Source organism: Anomaloglossus baeobatrachus, chromosome 4, assembly GCF_048569485.1.
Source record: "Anomaloglossus baeobatrachus isolate aAnoBae1 chromosome 4, aAnoBae1.hap1, whole genome shotgun sequence".
NCBI classification, from domain to species: Eukaryota; Metazoa; Chordata; class Amphibia; order Anura; family Aromobatidae; genus Anomaloglossus; species Anomaloglossus baeobatrachus.
Genome location: NC_134356.1, coordinates 237,293,746 through 237,319,311, shown reverse-complemented (window position 1 = coordinate 237,319,311; position 25,566 = coordinate 237,293,746). Strand labels below are relative to the sequence as shown.

The following is a 25,566-nucleotide window of genomic DNA, read 5'->3' as shown; positions in this document are numbered from 1 at the left end:
ACTATGTGTGGTGCCAACACAATACAGATCATCATCCCTAGAAAACCATCCCCACAGTGAAAAATTGTGGTGGCAGCATCATACTATGGGGATGTTTATCGGCAGCAGAGAAAGTGAAAATGGTCAGAGTCAAGGGGAAGATAGGTGATGTGAAATACAGGGATATTCTGAGAAAACCATATTTCAGTCTGTCAGTAATTTGAGACTAGAACGGAGGTACACCTACCCACAAGACAATGACTCACCTAAAGCATATTGCTAAAGCAACACTCAAGTGGTATAAGGGGAAACGTGTAAATGTATTGGAATGGTCTAGTCAAAGCCCAGACCTCAGTCCACTTGAGAATATGTGGTCAGACTTGAAGATTACTGTTCACTAGAGGAAACCATCTAACTTGAAGGAGCTGGAGTAGTTTAGCCTTGAGGAATAGGCAAAATTCCCAGTGGCAAGCTATGGAAAGCTCATAGAAACTTAGCCAAAGCAACTTGAAGCTGTAATTAAAGCGAAAGGAGGCTCTACAAAGTACTGATGTTAGAAGGGAGTGAATACTTAAGCACACTGAATTTTTCAATTATTTTGTCCTATTTGTTGTTTTCTTGACAATAAAAAGAAAACCAAGAAAGCCAAATGTTTCCAGTTGTTGACCTGTTCTTTATATGAACTGATGCAAACACTAAAAAACAGAGAAATTTCAGGTTGTAGGTTAGCAAAACACGAAAAATGTTAAGGGGTGAACACTTTTGCAAGCCACTGTATGTATTATTAGTATGTAGGGTTTAGCGAGTATTCATGTATTGAGTTTTTGATGTAGAAGTCCCATGCATGCTTTAATATCTTAATTATTTAGGAAACAATTACATATTTATGAGACTTAGTTCTAATGCTTGATACTTAAGTAAAACAAATAGTAATGGGAAAATGCTTCTAATCCTGCCTCAAGGAAATAAATATGAAGCATCACAGTGACTCTTCATTTCTGCAGCTTAGTGAATGTCCTATGGAGTTAATTTATTGATATTAGTCACACATTGGACACAGCAAAGACACACTGTTTGAGGTCTCTTAAAATTAGTTGAAATTCTGCTCTCATTTAATAGATCTGACCTAATTATTTACTCCTCACAAATATCCCCTACAGAAAGTTTGGCTCCATCGGAGCGATTTACTGCCGAGCTCCTATAAAATATTGGGAATCAACATCTGCTGTTTCTTCCCTGCTGTAATATTTTTTGGGAAAGTACAAAAAAGGCAATGATGGTTTGTGAGTGCCAATCTTCACTATCGGAAAGAGCTGGCATGATTTGAGGAAGACCTGCTGCTTTCTCTTGTTGAAAACTCATTTCAGTTAGATTTTCAGTTGCTTGCCATCACATTTTCATTATGCCCTTTACTGCTCTTTAAGAAAAAAAAAAGGACAAAGAGCTGGATATTTTATTTATTTCATTTATTTTACTGACATTGGAATCGATTTGTAATAGTGGATTTAGTTTTTACTTTTGATGTGCTTTTCCTGGTTCCTGCCATTGATAAATTGCATTTTACATATACCGTTATCTCTGACACATGCCTATTTTTTTTCTGAAATTATACCATTACCTATCTTTTTGGTTATAACCTCTACTCTAAATAATGCGGTAAGAAAATATTAACTATTTGATAGATGAACCAATTAAGGGCTCTTGCGAAAGAAACTTTATATACAGCAAACACAAGAAAAAATATTAGACCAATTCCTTCCTTAAAGGGTCATCCAAAGAAAGGAAAGTCCGGCACTAAAACCATATTCACTGCTCCTCATCCATTTTTAAGTAATGCAGTGCAACAAATAGGTCACGACACAGCCTGAAATAAAGCACCTGTGGTGCAACACTCTCCATTAGAACACATGTAATAACTCCAGAATAGAAGAAGAAAGGAGGTGGTACTCACCAAGTAAAAATCTTCGTTTATTCTTTAAAAAAATAGACATCAAAAAGCAGGGAGGGTCCCGACGAAGCATCCGTGAGCACGAAACGGCCATTGTCATCTCTGGCGCCCCCTGCATCCCTCCCTGCTTTTTGATGTCTATTTTTTAAAGGATAAACAAATATTTTTACGTGGTGAGTGCCACCTCCTTTCTTCTTCTATTCTGGAGTCTTTCCTTAAAGTCTTTCCTTAAAGTCTTTCCTGGAACAATAGGTTTTACATTGGTCACAAGCCTCAAAATAGGATAACACTTTCTATTCTGTCTTGCTTTCTATCAGAGGACAGTATTAAAATATATGTTAATATGAAATAATGATTTCATCATTCTTGATAGACACAGCTCACCTTCTCCTCCCTCCCTGCCTCGTGAACTTTGTACATGGCACAAAGCAAGGCCACCAGAAACTATTGTAAATTTTGGACTAGGCTCCTTATCACAGTGACTGATTACATTAATTATATAGTCATAAGTGTGTCCTGCCCAGGGAAGACCTCAAACGAGTCTGGTATCAGAAGGTCACAGAGCTTTACTTCTGGCAGATCCACTGCTGTTACTTGAATAACATATTATTACTAGTAGTACTGTAAGGGTTAAACACCCTTTCCTGCCTGACTGCAGGTTTTAGTAGTCAATCTCAAGTGCGGCTCTTTGAGATCACTCCCCTTCACTGACTGATCAGCTGATGCCTGTGATAGAAACTGTTTACTCATTCCTATGTGGTCTAATTTCGAAGGAGCCTGCTCTGGAATACGTTTTTTGTGTTGTGTACATCTGTGGTGATTGGATTGCTGCTCTGAAGCTGCATGTAGGGTTTTCCATTTACATGTATATTTCCCCTATCTGTTTTCCTGTCCTTGTGTTTCTGTATTGTAGAGGTGAGACTAGTGATCTTGTCTGTCTGCTCACTAGCCAGGGTGAGTTTAGGGAAAATGAGAACTTAGCAATGTAGTTGACGATTGGGTGAAATAACCTTTATAGGAACATCAGGGAGTGCAGGGTTCAGCTGCAGGTGAGTGCAGATGACCCGGCTCCCCTCTCCCTAGCACCAGGGAGCTCCGTTGTATCATGACCTCTGAGTACTCTGTGTGTAGTGATATCTACTGGGGGTTTTTGGTATATGGTTTAACTCTGTTAGTCTCGTATGTGCAGATGTAGGAAGAATTCAAGTAGCCCACACAGAATCCTGATCTGATCCTTTTAAAGCCCCATTTGGATAAAATGAAAGCCAGGCTTTTTCTCGAGTGAGCCTTTTCGTCTCCCTTAATGCGATTTTCAATGAATTTTGTAGAATTCTCTACGAGCACACTGCAACATCTTATAGAAAGACATATTTCACAGTGTGTCTGAGGGAATTTGCGTCAAATCATCCAAAAGCTTATTACAAAAATTAGTGTCTGGTATTGCCAAAGAAGTGAGGCCAACTTTGTATTAAAACCCATACTTTTGAATCAAAATGTACAGCAAATGCATATACCGTAGTTGTGAAAGACTGTTATCCACATACTTTTGGCCATTTATTATAGTTTGTACTGATAGCAGCATTTATTACAACAACTAATATTTTTTTATTATACCTGTTCACTAGGGAATCTATAATGATATGTTGTAAGCAAAAAATACAATGTAAAATTATATATAAACCAAGTTTGCTGTGCTTCATCTATATATGTAGTAATTTAGTTTACCTTGTCTGGTCGTAGGCAGCGTATAACCAGTAGTTTCTGAAAAGTAGTCAAGAGATCTTCCCATGGGTCTGGTAATTCCATCTCGTTAGGGTGCGAAGAATCATATATATTTTTCCACTCAATCAGCTGAATAAGGTCATGATTTAAATAAGAAGAAATTACAATGTAATTACCAATTTGGAAATTCTACATATTAACATGTCCATCATTAGTACAGCTTCCTGTTCTATTCATACCGAACATGAATAATAATTCACAGTAGATCAGCTATAAAACATTCGAGCCCTTTATAATTTCCTGATGCAACTAGATACAATATATATACAGTCTCCAGTATTTTTTAGGTCATCAAGCATTTGTAGAAAATTTTCAGATACTATATATTAATTTCCAATCATTGACATTTTAAAATAGCTGTCTTACAAATGACATTTATCAGTTTCAATTCTTCCATTCGCATGCATGTTTGGCTTTGCTGAACCTGCATGTTATTTTAATGGAGTAGGAACAATAATGAGTGGCGGCCAGAAACATCTGGAACCACTTATCACTCTGGGAAACAAAATAATGAGACAGAAAAAATTCATCCCAAAGAATTTTTCATATCCTTTTTTTGGCAGGTCTTGGCTGAAGATTTGTAAAGCACCAAAACAATGTGAGTAGCTGTGAAGCCAAAAATACAATGACTCCAACAAGTTTTATATTTGCAATCTTTCCCTACACCAAAAAATGCTGGTAGTAGGTTATATAATATAAGTTAAGATAATCAATATCAAAATCTTGTATACCTGGTGTTTTAGTGACCTTACTTCCCTGTGTTCATGTATCATATCTGGTCAGCTTCTCTGTATTGGCTGCGTACTACTTGTCTACTACTTTGCTTTCTGGAAAATCTCTAATGTCTTCATCCTATTTATGGCCAGGATCTGTCACCAGCTCAAAAGTAGCCATTTTTTTTTTAATTTTCCAAAGCAGGTCCAAAGATATAGGCATTTTTCTGTAGAGCCAATTATTATGGGCTTTACTACATTCTCTGTGGTTGTGCCTTTAGGCTGCACTTCATTATTACCCTGGGATCAATGCCCCATTGACAAAGTGCATAAAAATTTGCACTAAATAAAAAGGCTCAAATCTCTATAACTGAATGGAAATTTAAAAACCAAAACAATTAACTGCTAAGGGTAGTAGTGGGAAAGAAATAGGAGCAAAAACTGGCATATTTGCTCTTGTGATAGGTACTCTTTGAAATAGATGTTATTATTAATGTTAATAATATTTCATAAATTGACTGTGATGCATGGACTGACTGTGGGTATCCTAATCTTAAATTGATGGCCTCCTAAGAGAGAGACGGGTCTGGGTTTTTCAGAATTCAGGGCAAAAGTTCGGTTTGGGGCACCCCCACGCCCCCCACAAGCGGTTTGAGTGATTAGCACTCATATGCGATTTATGTACTTACACTCATGCTCTGATTAGCTGCTCTTCCTTGAGGGAAGCAGGAAAAAAAGCTGTTTATCACATGACTGATAGTATGAAAATGGAATATTAGTGGGCATCTGCTGGCTGCTAGAACCAGCAATTAGAGCTGAATCCTGACAGTAGGTACAAGGTGGCCATAAAATAACCTAAGGTATTTGGAGCCATATGCAGACTGATCCAGTGGACAGAATTGGCTGAAAATTTGTATATATGCTATTCAAGACATGGGGAAACAGAAGGCATCCTTTATGGAAGGAATGGCTAAGGCGGGCTTTGCACACTACGACATCGCAGGTGCGATGTCGGTGGGGTCAAATCGAAAGTGACGCACATCCGGCGTCACTTGCGATGTCGTAGTGTGTAAATCCTAGATGATACGATGAACGAGCGCAAAATCGTCGTCATCGTATCATCGCTGCAGCCTCCGACATTTCCATAATGCCGGGGGAGCGACAGGTACGATGTAGTTCCTCGTTCCTGCGGCCGCACACATCGCTGTGTGTGAAGCCGCAGGAGCGAGGAACTTCACCTTACCTGCCTCCCGGCTGCAATGAGAAGGACGGAGGTGGGCGGGATGTTTACATCCTGCTCATCTCCGCCCCTCCACTTCAATTGGCCGCCTGCCGTGTGACGTCACTGTGACGCCGCACGGCCCGCCCCCTAAGGAAGGAGGCGGGTCGCCGGCCAGAGGGACGTCGCACGGCAGGTATGTGCGTGTAAAGCTGCCGTAGCGATAATAATCGCTACGGCAGCTTTCACTATATATCGAACGTGCGACGGGGGCGGGACTATCGCTGCAGCATCGGTAACACATTGTTACCGATGTCGCAGCGTGCAAAGCCCGCCTAAAAATCCTGTCTTGAGGAAAATGTGCACTCAGAACGTTCTTCATATGATTTGCGATGTGAGGAGATGCTCAATCATGCATGAAGGTGGTCTTCTGAAGACACTGCCGCTGTTGGAGTTACGGAATGACCACTGTTTCCAGCATTATCTGGTATCTCGCTGCTGTCACAGAACAGGTAGCAACCCCAGTTGGCCTCATTTCTTCATAAAAAAAATGGTCCAAGGATGAATGATGAGGTGAAGCCACACCAAACGGTTACCTCTGGCAAATGTAGTGGAGCCCCCTCGACCGCATGTGGATTTTCGTTAGCCCATATGTAAACGTTTTCTGTGTTCACCGTTCCATTTAGGTAAAAATGCGCTTCGTTGCACCACAGAACATTTCATGGCCAATTGCCATCCACTTTCACGTTCGCCAGCAACATGAATGCAAATGTCATGCGGTAGAAGTAATTGATGATGGCTAATTTTGTACGGGTATGCCGGCAAGACCTTTTGGAGAACTTTCCCCACTGTGCTGTATTGGAGCCCCAATTGTGTGGAAACACTGCATGCACTGCTGTTCCCAGCAGAGTTGTTCGTGCCCTGTTCCACAACGGCAGTGGCAATGTCCTTCACAACCTCTCTGCTTACCGGTCATCGCCCGTGCCCTGGCTGAACACTCAGTAACCCTGTTGCCTCAAAACATGTCATCATCTGTATTGAAAGCCATTGGACCGCTACGTGTGAAGGTCTTTCAAATGATGAAAGGCTCTCAGTGCAGCTGTAGCATTCCTGGCATTCTCATAAAACAACCACACTAACAGCGCATGATCCGGCAAAGAGACAGGCATCTTGCAGACTGAGTTGCAAGGCGCCCTCACTGTACAGCATCATTTTTTCACCTGGTGGGGAGTTTTGGTATACATTTTTTTTAAGATGCCTTCCATTTCCCCATGCCTTGAATACCATACATACCAATTTTCAGCCAATTCTATCCACAGGGTTAGTCTGCACACGGCTCCAAACACCTTACGTTATTTTATTGTCACCTTGTATATTACACACTGTTAGGATTGGGGATGCTACAGTCATTTTATAATTAAAGGGGTGGTCCAGATTTGTGATGAAAGTCTGCAGTTATTCTAGGTGACTGCACACTTCAAAATTCCCACAGCGCATGCCCTACACACTTTCAGGATTCTCCCATGCTGGCAGCAAGAGTGGAAAGGTTATGAAAGTGCAAATATGAGATTTTCATACTTCTAGCCACATTCCAACTAGACGTATTCAGCCTCATTAGAGATGAGCCATTTAATTCAATGCAAATCAAATTTGTGTCGATTTGTATTACATTATCTGGTTCCGTCGGACTGTGACTATTTTAAATATTAAAGATTACAGAAATCTCACATAACTTTAGGCGCAACTACGCAATCTTCCCACTAATGCCTTGCAGCTATCACATGGTATGGCTCAGTCAATCATGAGGTACTATCAAAACTTGAATGAATGCTAGTCGGAGTGATTTAGAATACTGAGATGATGTCAGAACTCCAAACTCTACTTTAGAGATAGCACAAATAAAAGACAAATGCTCCAGTATTGTGTTGTACAACTGCAGCACTGAAGAAGAAGAAGAAGAAGAAGAAGAAGAGTGTAGTAGTCTGTGAATAATAAAATTATTAATGGGATAGAAATATTCAAAGCAAGAAGGCCTGCGGAGACACCATCACATGTTTCTCAACGCTGACAGGAAACTAGCCAGGTCTTTCACCGGGAAGGAACAACCACAGGAAGGGCAGTCTCCAGTCAAGGAGACCACCTATGCCAAACATGGTATCCATCCACAGACAGCCGTTTCGGGGAATTTGCCCCTCATCAGTGTGGAGTAGGAATCTGGCTAGTGGGACATTGCCTAGTAAAAGACTATGTGACCAAGGATGGTTGACCTTAGGGAGATCAACATCCACCACTGCGGAGACACCATCACGTGTTTCTCAACGCAGTGATTCTAGAGCAATGCCCCATGGGAAATATTCAAAGCAAGAAGGCCTGCGGAGACACCATCACATGTTTCTCAACGCTGACAGGAAACTAGCCAGGTCTTTCACCGGGAAGGAACAACCACGGGAAGGGCAGTCTCCAGTCAAGGAGACCACCTATGCCAAACATGGTATCCATCCACAGACAGCCGTTTCGGGGTATTTGCCCCTCATCAGTGTGGAGTAGGAATCTGGCTAGTGGGACATTGCCTAGTAAAAGACTATGTGAGCAAGGATGGTTGACCTTAGGGAGATCAACATCCACCACTGCGGAGACACCATCACGTGTTTCTCAACGCAGTGATTCTAGAGCAATGCCCCATGGGAAATATTCAAAGCAAGAAGGCCTGCGGAGACACCATCACATGTTTCTCAACGCTGACAGGAAACTAGCCAGGTCTTTCACCGGGAAGGAACAACCACGGGAAGGGCAGTCTCCAGTCAAGGAGACCACCTATGCCAAACATGGTATCCATCCACAGACAGCCGTTTCGGGGTATTTGCCCCTCATCAGTGTGGAGTAGGAATCTGGCTAGTGGGACATTACCTAGTAAAAGACTATGTGAGCAAGGATGGTTGACCTTAGGGAGATCAATATCCACCACTGCGGAGACACCATCACGTGTTTCTCAACGCAGTGATTCTAGAGCAATGCCCCATGGGAAATATTCAAAGCAAGAAGGCCTGCGGAGACACCATCACATGTTTCTCAACGCTGACAGGAAACTAGCCAGGTCTTTCACTGGGAAGGAACAACCACGGGAAGGGCAGTCTCCAGTCAAGGAGACCACCTATGCCAAACATGGTATCCATCCACAGACAGCCGTTTCGGGGTATTTGCCCCTCATCAGTGTGGAGTAGGAATCTGGCTAGTGGGACATTGCCTAGTAAAAGACTATGTGAGCAAGGATGGTTGACCTTAGGGAGATCAACATCCACCACTGCGGAGACACCATCACGTGTTTCTCAACGCAGTGATTCTAGAGCAATGCCCCATGGGAAATATTCAAAGCAAGAAGGCCTGCGGAGACACCATCACATGTTTCTCAACGCTGACAGGAAACTAGCCAGGTCTTTCACCGGGAAGGAACAACCACGGGAAGGGCAGTCTCCAGTCAAGGAGACCACCTATGCCAAACATGGTATCCATCCACAGACAGCCGTTTCGGGGTATTTGCCCCTCATCAGTGTGGAGTAGGAATCTGGCTAGTGGGACATTGCCTAGTAAAAGACTATGTGAGCAAGGATGGTTGACCTTAGGGAGATCAACATCCACCACTGCGGAGACACCATCACGTGTTTCTCAACGCAGTGATTCTAGAGCAATGCCCCATGGGAAATATTCAAAGCAAGAAGGCCTGCGGAGACACCATCACATGTTTCTCAACGCTGACAGGAAACTAGCCAGGTCTTTCACCGGGAAGGAACAACCACGGGAAGGGCAGTCTCCAGTCAAGGAGACCACCTATGCCAAACATGGTATCCATCCACAGACAGCCGTTTCGGGGTATTTGCCCCTCATCAGTGTGGAGTAGGAATCTGGCTAGTGGGACATTGCCTAGTAAAAGACTATGTGAGCAAGGATGGTTGACCTTAGGGAGATCAACATCCACCACTGCGGAGACACCATCACGTGTTTCTCAACGCAGTGATTCTAGAGCAATGCCCCATGGGAAATATTCAAAGCAAGAAGGCCTGCGGAGACACCATCACATGTTTCTCAACGCTGACAGGAAACTAGCTATTGCCTAGTAAAAACTACCTACTCCACACTGATGAGGGGCAAATACCCCGAAACGGCTGTCTGTGGATGGATACCATGTTTGGCATAGGTGGTCTCCTTGACTGGAGACTGCCCTTCCCGTGGTTGTTCCTTCCCGGTGAAAGACCTGGCTAGTTTCCTGTCAGCGTTGAGAAACACGTGATGGTGTCTCCGCAGGCCTTCTTGCTTTGAATATTTCCCATGGGGCATTGCTCTAGAATCACTGCGTTGAGAAACACGTGATGGTGTCTCCGCAGTGGTGGATGTTGATCTCCCTAAGGTCAACCATCCTTGCTCACATAGTCTTTTACTAGGCAATGTCCCACTAGCCAGATTCCTACTCCACACTGATGAGGGGCAAATACCCCGAAACGGCTGTCTGTGGATGGATACCATGTTTGGCATAGGTGGTCTCCTTGACTGGAGACTGCCCTTCCCGTGGTTGTTCCTTCCCGGTGAAAGACCTGGCTAGTTTCCTGTCAGCGTTGAGAAACATGTGATGGTGTCTCCACAGGCCTTCTTGCTTTGAATATTTCCCATGGGGCATTGCTCTAGAATCACTGCGTTGAGAAACACGTGATGGTGTCTCCGCAGTGGTGGATGTTGATCTCCCTAAGGTCAACCATTCTTGCTCACATAGTCTTTTACTAGGCAATGTCTCACTAGCCAGATTCCTACTCCACACTGATGAGGGGCAAATACCCCGAAACGGCTGTCTGTGGATGGATACCATGTTTGGCATAGGTGATCTCCTTGACTGGAGACTGCCCTTCCCGTGGTTGTTTCTTCCCGGTGAAAGACCTGGCTAGTTTCCTGTCAGCGTTGAGAAACATGTGATGGTGTCTCCGCAGGCCTTCTTGCTTTGAATATTTCCCATGGGGCATTGCTCTAGAATCACTGCGTTGAGAAACACGTGATGGTGTCTCCGCAGTGGTGGATGTTGATCTCCCTAAGGTCAACCATCCTTGCTCACATAGTCTTTTACTAGGCAATGTCCCACTAGCCAGATTCCTACTCCACACTGATGAGGGGCAAATACCCCGAAACGGCTGTCTGTGGATGGATACCATGTTTGGCATAGGTGGTCTCCTTGACTGGAGACTGCCCTTCCCGTGGTTGTTCCTTCCCGGTGAAAGACCTGGCTAGTTTCCTGTCAGCGTTGAGAAACATGTGATGGTGTCTCCGCAGGCCTTCTTGCTTTGAATATTTCCCATGGGGCATTGCTCTAGAATCACTGCGTTGAGAAACACGTGATGGTGTCTCCGCAGTGGTGGATGTTGATCTCCCTAAGGTCAACCATCCTTGCTCACATAGTCTTTTACTAGGCAATGTCCCACTAGCCAGATTCCTACTCCACAGTGATGAGGGGCAAATACCCCGAAACGGCTGTCTGTGGATGGATACCATGTTTGGCATAGGTGGTCTCCTTAACTGGAGACTGCCCTTCCCGTGGTTGTTCCTTCCCGGTGAAAGACCTGGCTAGTTTCCTTTCAGCGTTGAGAAACATGTGATGGTGTCTCTGCAGGCCTTCTTGCTTTGAATATTTCCCATGGGGCATTGCTCTAGAATCACTGCGTTGAGAAACACGTGATGGTGTCTCCGCAGTGGTGGATGTTGATCTCCCTAAGGTCAACCATCCTTGCTCACATGGGATAGAAATATAGTATAGGTGCAAGATTCAGTGTGACTTTCATCAGTGATGATAAGCAGCAGTAAGCCACAAGAAACTAAATTCTAAAAACAGGGTCAGTCTGAGATGGTTCGAGCGCTCTTAGGTATAGCTAGCCTAACAGGCAAAAGAATTCCAAACAGCAAAGTAAGTGCAGTAAATTATCTTACATTAATATGTTTAATCAGGGAAATACACAAATACTTAGCTCTAGTGAAGAAGCATAGGACTGAAAAGCTGAATTTGCCTGTTTAGTAACACAGTGCACTGACAAACTTTTCATGTTTTTAAAATTAAAAAATGGTCCTGAACTGATCCATTTTAATCATCTTTGCTCAGGTAGACCATTCTGTCAGAAGTAACACAATCCTTTTGTGACTGAGATGAGGGATGTGCCATATATTCCATAACATCCTCAATTTCTTCCACATTAATATGTTTGCCAGAGGAAAAGACCAATTGTGACCTGCATTTGGTAGTACTGCTACCCTGAACAGCTTATGCCAGTCATAGTCGTGCTGCTACTAGTGACTCCCACATTCTTAAAATTTGTATTTTTTTATACTACACTATCCCATCCTTTGCTGTTACTCATGAATTGCATGAAATAATTTAAAAAAAAAATAGACGTGGGCTTCGCCCAATTTTTGAGTCCAGCCAGGTACAACTAGGCAGCTGGTGTTTGGAATCCGCAGTGCAGAGTTTTTTGTGCACCCTCGCTGCGAATTGCAGTCTGCAGCCACACCAGAAAATGGCGCTTTCATAGAAGCGCCATCTTCTGGCGCTGTATCCAACTCATTCAGCTGCCCTGATGCCGGGTGGCTCACTGGGTAATGATGGGGTGAGGGCTAGCTGTATATTATCAACTGGCCCTAAGCCTGAAATTCATGGTGTCATACCAATATTAGACATGACAACCATGAATTTCTAGTAAAGATAAAAAAACACAACACACAGAAAAATATTTTTATTAGAAATAAAACACAACACAATTAGTGACTCCATCTTTATTGAAATAAAGAACCCCCCTCCGCAGTAATCCTGGGTCAGCGTACCGCGCCAAAGCTGTTTATACAATCAGCTGATGCATCGGTGCCAAAAAAACAAAACAAAAAAAACACACGTCTGTGCTGATCGCTGCAGGAGCTGCTGGTAATCAGTGAAGCGGTCTCTTGACGGCATCAGCTGATAGTTTAAGCCGGCCGGGCGGTAAAAAGCCGGCGTCACCGCGAGACTTACGATCAGCTGATGCGTCGGGTGCCGCATCACGTGACCGCTTCAGGTGATCATCTCCAGGTCCTGCAGCTATCGGAAGTGTGCACACAGCCGGAGCGGTGGTACTGGGAGAGGACAGAGGAGCTGGGAGCGGACATGACACCGGGAGTCTGCAGACAGGTGAGTATGACTTTTTTTTTCTACTGTTCACTTTTGATTTCGCAGCTACTTCCATCTCCCGCCCGGAGCATGGGAGCAGACATGGCACCAGATGGGAGGTGGAGGCAGCGGTGGCGGTACCAGGAGGATTCACGCTTCGGTGTTTACTGACAGAAGGAATCCTCTTCCTGTACATGTCACTTTACTACCCACCCCTTGCATTTATAGCTGCGTTTTTAGTCATAGAAACGCACTAAAATGCAACTATATTTGCAATTTGCGTTTTTCATTGCTTTTTTGAACATCTCATTGAACTCAATGGGTGGAAAACGCAGTGAAAAACGCAAAAATAATTGACATGCTGCATTTTTGTGGGCACCACAAAAACGCAGCTAAAAAAAACGCTGTGTGCAGACAGCAAAAAGGAAAACTCATAGACTTTGCTGGGGAAGCAAAGTCATGCAGTTTTCTGAGGAAAAACGCACCCGAAAAACACGCAAAAACGACGCGAAAAACATACTGTGTGAACCTAACTTCTTTTCCCGAAGCCTTTTTTCACCTTCCTGACCAGGTCATTTTTTTTTCCAATTCTGTCTGGTGTCACTTTTTGATGTAATACCTCTGGACTGCTTTAATGGATCCCAAAAATTCTGACATTGTTTTTGTGACATATAGTACTACATGTTAGTGGTAAATTTAGGATAATATTTTTTGCCTTTATTTGTGAAATATCACAAATTTGCCCAAAATTTTTAAAATGTATCAACTTTCAAACGTTTAATTCTTATGCCCTTAAACCAAAGAGTTATGTCACACCATATGTCTACTTTACATCAGCATCATTTTTGAAACATATTTCTTTTGTTAGGAAGCTGGAAAAGTTAAAACTTCATCAGCAATTTCTAATTTTTCCAACAAAATGTACAAATCAATTTTTTTTAACCCTGCTGAAGACCTCGGTGGTTGTCATAGCAGGGCTCCTTTGAAACTCTGCCTGTGTCCAGGCTTCAAAGAAGATAGTAACTTTTACTATATACAGCAATGCTATGGCATTGCTATATATAGCACAAGCACAAGTGATCAAGCGATCACAGCTTCAAGTCCCCTAAAAGGACTATTAATAACACTGAAAAGTAAACAAAAAATTATTTAAAAGATCAAAAAAATGAAAAAAATATAAAACATCAAATCACCCCCTTTTAACCCATTTAATATAAAGGTAATAAAAAAGTCACATATGCGGCATCGCCAAGTTCAAGAAAGTACAATCTATCAACATATAAAAATAATTAACTCAATTGGTAAACACTGTAAACAAAACAAAAAAAATAAAAACACCAAAGTTAAATTTTTTGGTCTCTGCAATACAACAAAGAATACTGTAACAAGCAGTGAAAATATATCTATCAAAAAATGTTACCAATAACAATTTTGTCTCACACCGCAAAAAAATAAGCCATCACACAGCTCCATCGTCCGAAAAATGAAAACGTTATGGGTATTGGAACATGGTGACAGAACCCTTCCAATTTTTTTTTTTTCCAAATTTCTGATTTTTGTTTTACCACTAAAATAAGAAAAAAACTGGACATGTTTGGTATCCCTGTAATCATACTAATAAGGAGAATCTTATTGCAAGATCATTTTTGCCACAAAATGTACAAAGTAATAAACAATTCTCCCCCCAAAATGGCAGCATTGTGGTTTTTTTTTCATAATTTCTCCCCATTTAGATTTTTTTCTCTATTTACACTACACTATGTGGTAAAATCAATGATGTCACTCAAAAGTACAACTCTCCCTACAAAGCTTTCATATGTGTATGTGGACAGAAAAATAAAAATCTGGCAAGAAGGGGAGGAAAAAACAAAAACGCAAAAATGGAAATTGGCCTCATCATGAAGTGGTTAAGGACCACATAACATTTGAAGTGAATTTGAGGGGCCTATGTGACAGAAAGAAAACAAAAAAATACAGTTTTAAAAAATGCACCCATCAAAGTGCTGAAAAACACATTCAAGAGGTTTATTTCCCCTAAAGGTGCTTTACAGGAAGTGAAGCAATGTAGAAAACAAAAATGAAAATGTTTTTTTTTCCCACAAAAATGTTACTTTAGTAGCAGTTTATTTTAACAAGGGTAAAAGGAGAAAATGCTCCATAAAATTTGCAATTTCTCTTAAGGACGCCGATACCCCATACGGTATGTGGTGGAGAACTACTATTTGGGCACGCAGCAGGATTCAAAAAGGAAGGAGTGCCATTTGACTTTTAGAATGCAAAATCAGGTCCAATTGATAGTGGATGCTATGTTGTGTTTGCAGGGCTACTGATGTGCTTAAACAGTGAAAATCCCCCACAATTGACCCCACTTTGGAAAGGAAACAGAAATATCTCAGCACATCCAGTCATACATTAAAACAAGGTGATGACAAACAACTGATGCATTTCTGGTGCACTATGTACTAAAGTTGAGCGAGTACCTAACTATTCGTACTCACTATGCTCATAACGAGTACTGTCTAATACTTGCATATATGTTCCAAATAGCATGTTCAATGCAAGTCAATGGGGAATGCTTGCAATGTAACGAGTAACCCGAATGTGCACTATTTGTGCGAGTAGCAAATAGTGCAGCATTCAGGTTACTCATTACTTTACGTGTTTTCCCCATTGACTTGCATTGCACACATTATTTAGAATGAATACACAAGTATTAGGCAGTATTCATTATGAGCATAGTGAGTACGAATAGTAAGGTACTCGCTCAACTCTACTAGGTACTAGAGATGAGCGAACCGGTCGCGGTTCGGCTCGAGGTCGGTTCGCCGAACGGAGCTCCCGTTCGAGTTCGGTTCGTCGAACGTTCAACGAACCGAACTCGAACTGCATAGGAAACAATGGCAGGCAATCACAAACACATAAAAACACCTAGAAAACACCCTCAAAGGTGTCCAAAAGGTGACAAACAACTCACAACACAACACAAACACATGGGAAAGTGACAAGGACATATACTCATGCGAAAACAAAAGAGCTGGACAAGGTAAAAAAGGAGGACACACAGATATATGAGTATATGCAAGGAAACATCGATGCCATTACTGTGCAACTTGAGCCCTGCTCATTTTAGGCTTCCAATCTGGATAAATTGCCTGAGCTTGCCACGTACGCCTTGGGGATCTTGTCGTGTCCTGCAGCCAGCGTTCTCTCAGAACCTGTCTTCAGTTCTGCTGGGGGTCTGCTGGCAGATAAGCACACGCGTCTGTCCACTGACAATGTGGACATGGCTCTCAGAGGACTTTTCTTCCCCTGGGTCAGCCAGGGGACGGGAAAGGCACGCGTATTTTTGAGAGTGCTTCATGCAAAGCATCTTTTTCATCTTGAAAATTGGGTCAACTGATGCCAGTCAAGTGGGGTGTGTGTGGCCCAATTAGTGGAAATGAGGGAGACTGTGGTTGGAGTCCCCTCGCTGTGTTTCTAAAAGAACCAAAATGAACAAATCATGGCTCTCAGAGGACTTTTCGTCCCCTGGGTCAGCCAGGGGACGGGAAAGGCACGCGTATTTTTGAGAGTGCTTCATGCAAAGCATCTTTTTCATCTTGAAAATTGGGTCAACTGATGCCAGTCAAGTGGGGTGTGTGGGGCCCAATTAGTGGCAACGAGGGAGACTGTGGTTGGAGTCCCCTCGCTGTGTTTCTAAAAGAACCAAGATGAACAAGTCATGGCTCTCAGAGGACTTTTCTTCCCCTGGGTCAGCCAGGGGACGGGAAAGGCACGCGTATTTTTGAGAGTGCTTCATGCAAAGCATCTTTTTCTTTTTCAAAAGGGGGGTCAACTGATGCCAGTCAAGTGGGGTGTGTGTGGCCCAGTTAGTGAAAACGAGGGAGACTGTGGTTGGAGTCCCCTCGCTGTGTTTTACATGCTTTTAGAAGGGCATGACATGGCTTGGAGGTTGACTTTCAGCATCTGCAAACTGTTGGCTACCAAAATGCTGCCTTTCCAACCTTTTTAACTGAGGATTTTCGAGACCTTATGCCCATCGCAGTGCCCCAAGAGCCGATGCCCAGGCGCCACTCCTTCTCCAACAAAGGCGTGCACGCGCTACACCAGCATGTCGCACTAAACATCACTGATTCCTTGAGAAACTCTGTGTGACAGGGTGCATTTCACCACAGATAATTGGCACAGTAAGCATGGACAGGGGCATTACATGTCGCTGACTGGGCAATGGGTTACTGTGGGGAGAGATGGAGAAGGGTCTGCTGTACAAGTCTTGCCGTCCCCACAAGTTGTGTCAATCCTTCTTCTGTATGTAGAAGTTAATACACTGCTTCTGCCTCTTCAACCTCGTGTGGGTCCTCCACCTTGGCCCAAACCCTGTGTGGTCAGGCAACCCTTCCTTGTAACTGCGCACAAGGAATACCACACACCTCCTTACTATGCTGGCAGCAGAGCTAAATGCCATCAGGCGGTCAAAGGTTTACTTTGAAATGTATGGGAAATGTGAGTCACACCGCTGAGAAGTTGTGGACGGTTAGCTCTGGAGACCGAGTTTCATCAATGGTTGTCTCCACTCAACCAGCAGCCAGGGAAGGCCGGGTGCGACAATGATGCAAACATGGGTGCGGCCCTTCGCTGTGACAATGTGACACACGTGCCTTGTGTGGCTCACGTGTTGAACCTGGTTGTCCAGCAATTTTTAAAGCACTATCCTGGCCCACATGGCCTTCTGCAAAGAGCACGGTGTAACGCCTTCCTTGATCCACACACTCAGATGGGCTGTAAATGATAGGCTAGAGGGAAGCCACTCACCAAGCAGGACCCCTAGAACCCTGAAACCCTATAACCCCTATACAGGGATTAGGAATTACACAGGGCCCAAGGTGATCAATACCTGTGGAAGGCTGCAGTTCCAGAGAATAGTAGTCAGGCAGGGTCAAAACATTAATTGAGGAACAGGAACAGAATGGGACGGCCAGGACTTAATCAGAAAACAAGCAGAGGTGAAATGTGGATCGGCCAACAAGGTACATAAACAGCAAGCAGGAAAAGTAGTCAGGTAACAAGCACACAAAATCATAAAACTGAACTGGGGGTAAAAGTAACCAGAGGTTCATAGCTATGTCTGGCAGTGGTCTGCAGACAGGATGGGCATAAAAAAGGGTGTGGTGTCTTCCCATTGGTTGTAGCTGAATGATGGTACTTCATCTGTGAGATACCCACCAGCTACATTCAGCCAGAGATTCTGCATCTGTCAAGGTAATGCAGCCCAGTGGGTGAGCATAACCTGCGTCCACCTGCGCCGCTGGCATCGACTCCTCTCCCATCATCAGCACTATGCATGAAAGGAACACGTTGTCACCTGGCGACCGGAGTACAAATTGACGGAGCGGACTCTGTTGGTGACTTTAACAGCCGTGTGCGGCAATGATGCAAACCTGGCTGCGGGCCATCGTCAGGGCAATGTGACACACGTGCCTTGTATGGCTCACGTGTTGAACCTAATTCTCCAGCAATTTTTAAAACACCATCCCGGCCTACATGGCCTTGTGCAGCGGGCACGCTCGCTATGTGCTCACTTCCATCGTGCGCACACAGCAGCTCAACAACTTTCGTCGCTACAGAAGTCTTTAGGTCTGGTGGTTAAACGCCTGAAATGCGATGTGCTGACACGCAAGAATTTGAATCTGCACATGTTGCAGCGTTTGTGGCAGCACCGCCGAACCCTGCTGCAATACGTTATGACATATAGCCTGGGATAACTTGATCCAGAGGTGGTGCAGATCACGCTGCTGGAGTGGTGTCAGATCAAGGACCTATGCACCCTTCTACACAGTTTACAAATGTCAACAAAGATGTTTAGCACTGGCGATGCCATTCTCAGCGTGACAATTCTTGTCATCTACATGATGGAGCACACTGTAATTATTATTCGGAGTCAGGTGTTGGGACAAGAGTAAGGGGAGGAAGTACAGGAGGAGTCATATGCGGAAGGGATAACAAGATCTACGAGGTCCAGATGGTCAGTGGCACCTAGGCGGCAGTCATGGTGAGGGAGAGGGATTAACAAGGGCGCATAGTATCAGCAAAAAGTGTTGAGGAAGGTGCAGGAGCCCATGAAGAAATGGAGGACGAACTGGCGATGGGCATGGAAGACTCATCAGATGAGTGAGAGCTTGCTCACATTTCGGTTGTGCGAGGTTGTGGGGAGAGGGCAGAGGAAGGAGGCACGATTCTCACCTCTCTGCCACCAACACACCAAGGACTTGGTCCTCCTGGATGCACAAGACACATGAGCGCCTTCTTGCTGCACTACCTACAACATGACCCTCGGATTGTACGAATTCGAAGTAATCCTGACTACTGGGTTGCCACACTGTTAGATCCCCGGTACAAGACAAAATTTGGCGAAATAATTCCTGCCATAGAAATGGACGCACGTATACAGGAGTATCTGCAGAAGGTGGTACGCAATCTTAGATCTGCTTTTCCACTAAACACCAGTGCTGCACAGAGTGAATCTCAACGCTTTGTCATGGATAGGAGGAAATGGTCTTTTACTTGTCCACATCTGAGGGACCGAGGGCTGGCTGCTGTGCTGAGATGGCGTTGAGTACGGTGTCCCTGCAGAGTTGCACTTTTGGTCATATACCAAAATGAGTTGAAAAAGGACAGATGCTGGTGGAAAGGGGAACAGGTGTGTTGGAAAGGGGAAAAAGTTTTGGTCCGTGGATTTGGTGGTTAAGCAACAGTAACATTTGCTGAAGAAACACCATCTGTTACAGTGGGACTGGCAGATTTGGATAAGGTGGTATATACTATGTTACCGCTTTATAACGAAAATTAATAAGAAAAGAAAGATAAAGGTATATATCCCCATCAGCAGTCAGTGTCCACCGTGCTCCCAGATGGAAAAGGAGAGGTTGGCAACTGGAAGGTTTGGTGGAGGATACAGAGCTGTGTGGCTATGAAACTAATAGTAGCCTGAACCGAGTTAGACACTATTCGGATCTGGAGACTGGGAGCCCTGTTAGCGTCACTGGGTCCACATGCCCACCCAGCCCAGGAACTCCCTGTTAACAACACAGGGGCCATTGAGTACGCTGACCGTGTGCGTAGGGGCCACACCTGTGGACAGCAGGCGCATCAGCAGCAGCAGGCCTGTTAATGCCACTGGGCTGCACAAGCAGGACTGGTAGGACAGGAGCTGGTCTTAACCGTTCTGCGTTACCAACTGTGGTGGTGGCCTCCATCGACACCCTATCCCTGCCTACCTCTGGCCTAAAGCCACAATGGGTTCAACACATGGAGGTGTGCTCTTTCGGAGCATAATAGAAGACTGCACACCTCCTTGTTGGCTCCAGCCCCTTTTATAACCTGGGTCCGCCCCAAACCAGGTTGAACCACAATGCACCTCCTGGAGACAAAAGCAGAGTGACACGTCATGAGTGGCATAACTAGCGTCCTATTTGGAACCGCAACTTCAATGATGACCTCATGGCTGCCATGACCCAAACACCTCACCAGTCATCGTCTGACCATCAATAATGCGGTGACAAGTCATAGGGGCGGGCCTCTGCAAGCCATTTGGGAGTGGCCTGGCCACATCGTCAGTACACCTGATGCCCTGTGGTCTATATGGGCCCCCCACATCAGGGGCAGGGCCAAAGAGTTCATTACCGGACCTAGTGTCTGATGCAGTAAGTGCCTGAGCATGCTCAGTAGCATGAAATACAGTCTCTGAAAAAAGACTATCAGCTTTAGCATGGTGTCTAGGCACAAAACAGGACTTAGACCCAGCACGGAATGCAAGTACCTGTGCAAAGAGGCTTTTCGCACTAAGTGTGGGAGCATGCGCTGTATCCCGAAATGAAGACTTAGCCTCAGCAATGGCACAGTCAGGCAGAGCATACTCACTAGGCGAAACACTGTAGTTAGGCTGTGGCTGGGGTAAATCGGCATACGCATGCGCACTAGCTGCCTCTCCACACTTAGACGTGGAGGAGAAAGTAGCCAGCTGGACAACCCAAGGCACAGCCCTAAATGGCAGCTGACACCTGGGCGCAAATGAAACCGCAGCAGGCTTCAGGTTACAGGTTTTGTAACAACAAATACCATTCAAAAGAACATGTGTACTTCTTCCCATGGATAATCTGATATGATCCTTTTTTAAATGGACACAACCATCGCTAACAAATGTAGATGAGGCCAAAACAGCAGCTGCTTCAATGGATCTCAAGTGCTCCATAAAGTGGCCTCTCCTCCACCCCAATTTCAAGATCCCAAATACTCCGTTCCTCTGTGGTGTCTATCCAATCGCACTTGCTTCCTAACAGCTCTCAAGTTTCCACCAACCCTGCTGAGTATGGGGTAACAGAGATGGTTGAGTTTGCATAGCTGTTCAGTCGCACTATAGCCTGGGAATCAGGGGTCTGCTCCAAAGCTGCAATGAGTACAGACAAGGAAGTTATTATTATTTTTATTATTATTGATTTATAGAGCACCATTGATTCCATGGTGCTGTACATGAGAAGGGGGTTACATACAGAATACATATACAAGTAACTATAGACAGACTGGTACAGAGGGAAGAGGGCCCTGCCCTTGCGGGATTACATTCTAAAGGATTTTTGGGAGGAGACAGTAGGAGTGGTTTAGGTTGAGCGTCAAGTACGTATGGTGGTGGTGTCATTGAAGGTTATAGTCATTTCTGAACAGATGAGTTTTCAGATTCAGTTTGAAGCTTGCGGGTGTAGCAGATAATCTGACGTGTTGAGGTAGAGAGTTCCATGAGACAGGGGAAATGATCTGCGCAGATGGCCAGAAGCTTTGTGAGTGGGATCCAGGCCCCGATGAAGAAGGTGCTGAGCCTAATCTACACCCTCATTTCCAAAAAGTAAATCCTCCTGGTGGAGACAATGGGGAACATGATGAGGAGCCCAGATACCTGATTGGAATGACAACTTTACTATTCGGTCAGGGCAGGAAGAGGTTGTCTCGGAGGACTCAGGACGAGGGGAATGAAAACACACAGGGTTATTGATGAGGTTGGAGACCACACTTACTGTCAAACCAAAGTCAGCCAGTCGATGAGGTCAGCAGAGGAGGTGGAGGAGGATGCTACTGACGACGAGGTTACGTTGCGTCTTCCTGGCCAGAGACAAAGTACTGGAAGCACGTCAACAACTGAATACTGGACCACAACTTTGACTCTGAGCAGAAGTCGTGTTGGCTATGCAGGTCGCATGGGCTGTAAGCCTTGCCTAGCCTGTGAATTTTTGGACATCGCAAAGGATCACCCAAGTCATGGAATCTGTAAGATTTGTCAACAATCAGTAAGTAGAAGGCAAAAACTCACACCTTTGAGTAGTTCCTCCATGAAGTGTCACATGGATATGAATTGATAGCGTGAAGGTGTATTGCTCAGCTTTAGCCACTGTCAATGCAACATGCTAATTTGCCATTGCATGCATTGTTGCAGACTACACACAAGGGGCTGCTGTTATTTTGGATCTGCCTTTGTTTGGTCACTATAGCAATATCAAATTGCTCTTCGGGTGTGGACTTGGAGATGCTGTCTATGAACAGAAGGAAAAGCTAAAGGTGTATGTTACAGCAAGGAGCCACCGCGGAAACACTTCGTTCAATTGTGAGGAAAGTCATGTTGTACTTTGATGATGAGCCCCGTAATGCCAGTGAGCAGCATCCTGTGCCACAGACCAACATTCTTACAGTGCTGTCTATACTGTTTACCGTGAGAGGAGCGTAAAGTCTGTATTTCTGGCAACTGGACATCAGAGTACCCGGGTACGGTAGGCTGTGCCCAGACAATAATGCGGGCACGCAACACTTTGTTTTATTAGCAAAACACATATCTGTTCTGGGTAGGCAGACTATTTATAGACAATAAGACTTGCTGCCTCTGCACTGTCAAATTGTCACGTACAGTTTAAATCATAGAGGGACAGCAACACATGTTTGCATTGACTGTTGCTTTTCAAGATTTCCATGACTGTGTTGCAGAGCTGTGTGGTTTGCATTCACACTGTTATCATCTGCATTATCTGTGAGGCTTCAGCTAACAAGGGTATTCAGGGGGGGTAATGTGTTTTGTCTATGTTTAGGTAGGTAACTTGGAAGCTCTTGTGATGCGCCACTGGTAAGTCGTGTTCGCACACACACACACACACACACGCACAAACACACAATTACTGCTACACAGGGGGATTAGCAGGTAGTAGGCAACAGAATAGATTGTTCAATTATTTAAATTGTATGCATGGTTCTTATTGTTTGTTTTGGTAAAGTTAAACAATCATTTATCAACCCAACTGCCTAGAGTCCTTTTCCTGTTGCCTGGTTTTGCTGCATACTGGGGAGCCCACCCTGTACACGACTTAAAATGAAGCATAAGTCGCAATGTGAATTTCACTGTGCTACAATGCGGCCTAGCGTGCCTGTGCAACCACCGCCTGCCCCATCAAGTGCATCTGCGTGCTCTTCATCCTCTGTGACTGTGGGGACAGCAGTCACACATGGTTTTTCACACTGAACTTCCACTCCTTTACCCGCAACAGGGAGTGTGATTGGCAGGTCATCACTTGTTTTGGAAGTGGAAACAGAAGGTATTGTTGAGCTGTCAGACATCGAGAGAACCATCATTGGATGCAGGCTACATTATATCCACGCCTGCACCTTCGTAACAGATTGGCTGGACTACCTGCAGTTAATAATTGCATTCCAGAAATGGAAAGGAGTGTAGAATGCACATGTGTTGTACCTTGCTTGGCAGCAAAGGAACACTAACTTAGTATTCCAGACAATTTTAGGGTGGCAGAAAAAGAGTCAGCTCTTTGGGCAAATTAAATAGCGTGGCAAAAGTGGACAGATGGGTACAGGGGCCGTGTTCTGTGGGTACCAGGACAGTAAAAGAAGCCTCACTTTCTATCCCTCCTAATGATCAAACGCAGCAAGGAAATCCCTGAGTTTGCTATAAAATTAGAATAGCTAAATGTGCATGAGGGTAGAATGCAGAGGTGCTTGAGATTGCTTGGCACAAGTGGCACAATAAAGGAGTCCAACAGCCAGTTCTTGTATGCCACTAAATGGCAGTATTTTTTGCTATCATTATAGCTTATTAAAAACAGAGCAGGAGGGTGTCCTGCACAGGTGCTAGAAATAGCTTGGCACCAGTGGGGCAATAATGGAATACAACAGCCAGTTCTATGATGCCACTAAATGGCAGTATTTTTTGCTATCATTATAGCTTATTAAAAACAGAGCAGGAGGGTGTCCTGCACAGGTGCTGCACATAGATTTGCACCAGTGGGGCACTAATGGAGTACAACAGCCACTTCTTGTATGCCACTAAGTTTACTCAATTTTTGGTATTATAATGTCTTAGTAAGTAACAATGAGTTTGAGTGTGCAATGCAGGCAGACGTACTGCAAATATCTTTGCACTAGTGGGACTATACAGAAGTCCAATAGCCACGTTTAGGATGCCACTAGGTTCACTGAGTGTTTGCTAGTATAATGGCTTAGTTATAATGAGTTTGAGTGTGCAATGCAGGCAGACGTGCTGCAAATATCTGTGCACTACTGGGACTATACAGAAGTCCAATAGCCACGTTTAGGATGACACTAGGTACACTCAGTGCTTGCTAGTATAATGGCTTAGTTATAATGAGTTTGAGTGTGCAATGCAGGCAGACATGCTGCAAATATCTGTGCACTACTGGGACTATACAGAAGTCCAATAGCCACGTTTAGGATGCCACTAGGTTCACTGAGTGTTTACGAGTATAATGGCTTAGTAACAATGAGTTTGAGTGTGCAATGCAGGCAGACGTGCTGCAAATATCTGTGCACTAGTGGGACTATACAGAAGTCCAATATCCACGTTTAGGATGACACTAGGTACACTCAGTGTTTGCTAGTATAATGGCTTAGTTATAATGAGTTTGAGTGTGCAATGCAGGCAGAGGTGCTGCAAATATCTGTGCACTACTGGGACTATACAGAAGTCCAACAGCCACGTTTAGGATGCCACTAGGTTCACTGAGTGTTTGCTAGTATAATGGCTTAGTAACAATGAGTTTGAGTGTGCAATGCAGGCAGACGTGCTGCAAATATCTTTCACTAGTGGGACGATACAGAAGTCCAACAGCCACGTTTAGGATGCCACTAGGTTCACTGAGTGTTTGCTAGTATAATGGCTTAGTAACAATGAGTTTGAGTGTGCAATGCAGGCAGACGTGCTGTTTATATCTTTGCACTTGTGGGACGATACAGAAGTCCAAGAGCCACGTTTAGGATGCCACTAGGTTCACTGTGTGTTTGCTAGTATAATGGCTTAGTAACAATGAGTTTGAGTGTGCAATGCAGGCAGACGTGCTGCAAATATCTTTGCACTTGTGGGACGATACAGAAGTCCAAGAGCCACGTTTAGGATGCCACTAGGTTCACTGAGTGTTTGCTAGTATAATGGCTTAGTAACAATGAGTTTGAGTGTGCAATGCAGGCAGACGTGCTGCAAATATCTTTGCACTAGTGGGACTATACAGAAGTCCAACAGCCACGTTTAGGATGCCACTAAGTTCACTCAGTGTTTGCTAGTATAATGGCTTAGTAACAATGAGTTTGAGTGTGCAATGCAGGCAGACGTGCTGCAAATATCTTTGCACTAGTGGGACAATACAGAAGTCCAACAGCCACGTTTAGGATGCCACTAAGTTCACTAAGTGTTTGCTAGTATAAT

General features: G+C 44.3%; 1 protein-coding gene across 1 annotated transcript in view; it reads right to left on the bottom strand.

Annotated features, from left to right (window-relative positions):
* LOC142302376 (dynein axonemal heavy chain 3-like) overlaps positions 1-25,566 on the bottom strand; it is a 2,626,214-nt gene that overhangs the window by 166,453 nt on the left and 2,434,195 nt on the right. Inside the window, exon 67 of the mRNA XM_075343433.1 lies at positions 3,653-3,778. Coding sequence (XP_075199548.1) covers positions 3,653-3,778 — 126 coding nt within the window. The remainder of the gene's footprint in view (positions 1-3,652; positions 3,779-25,566) is intronic.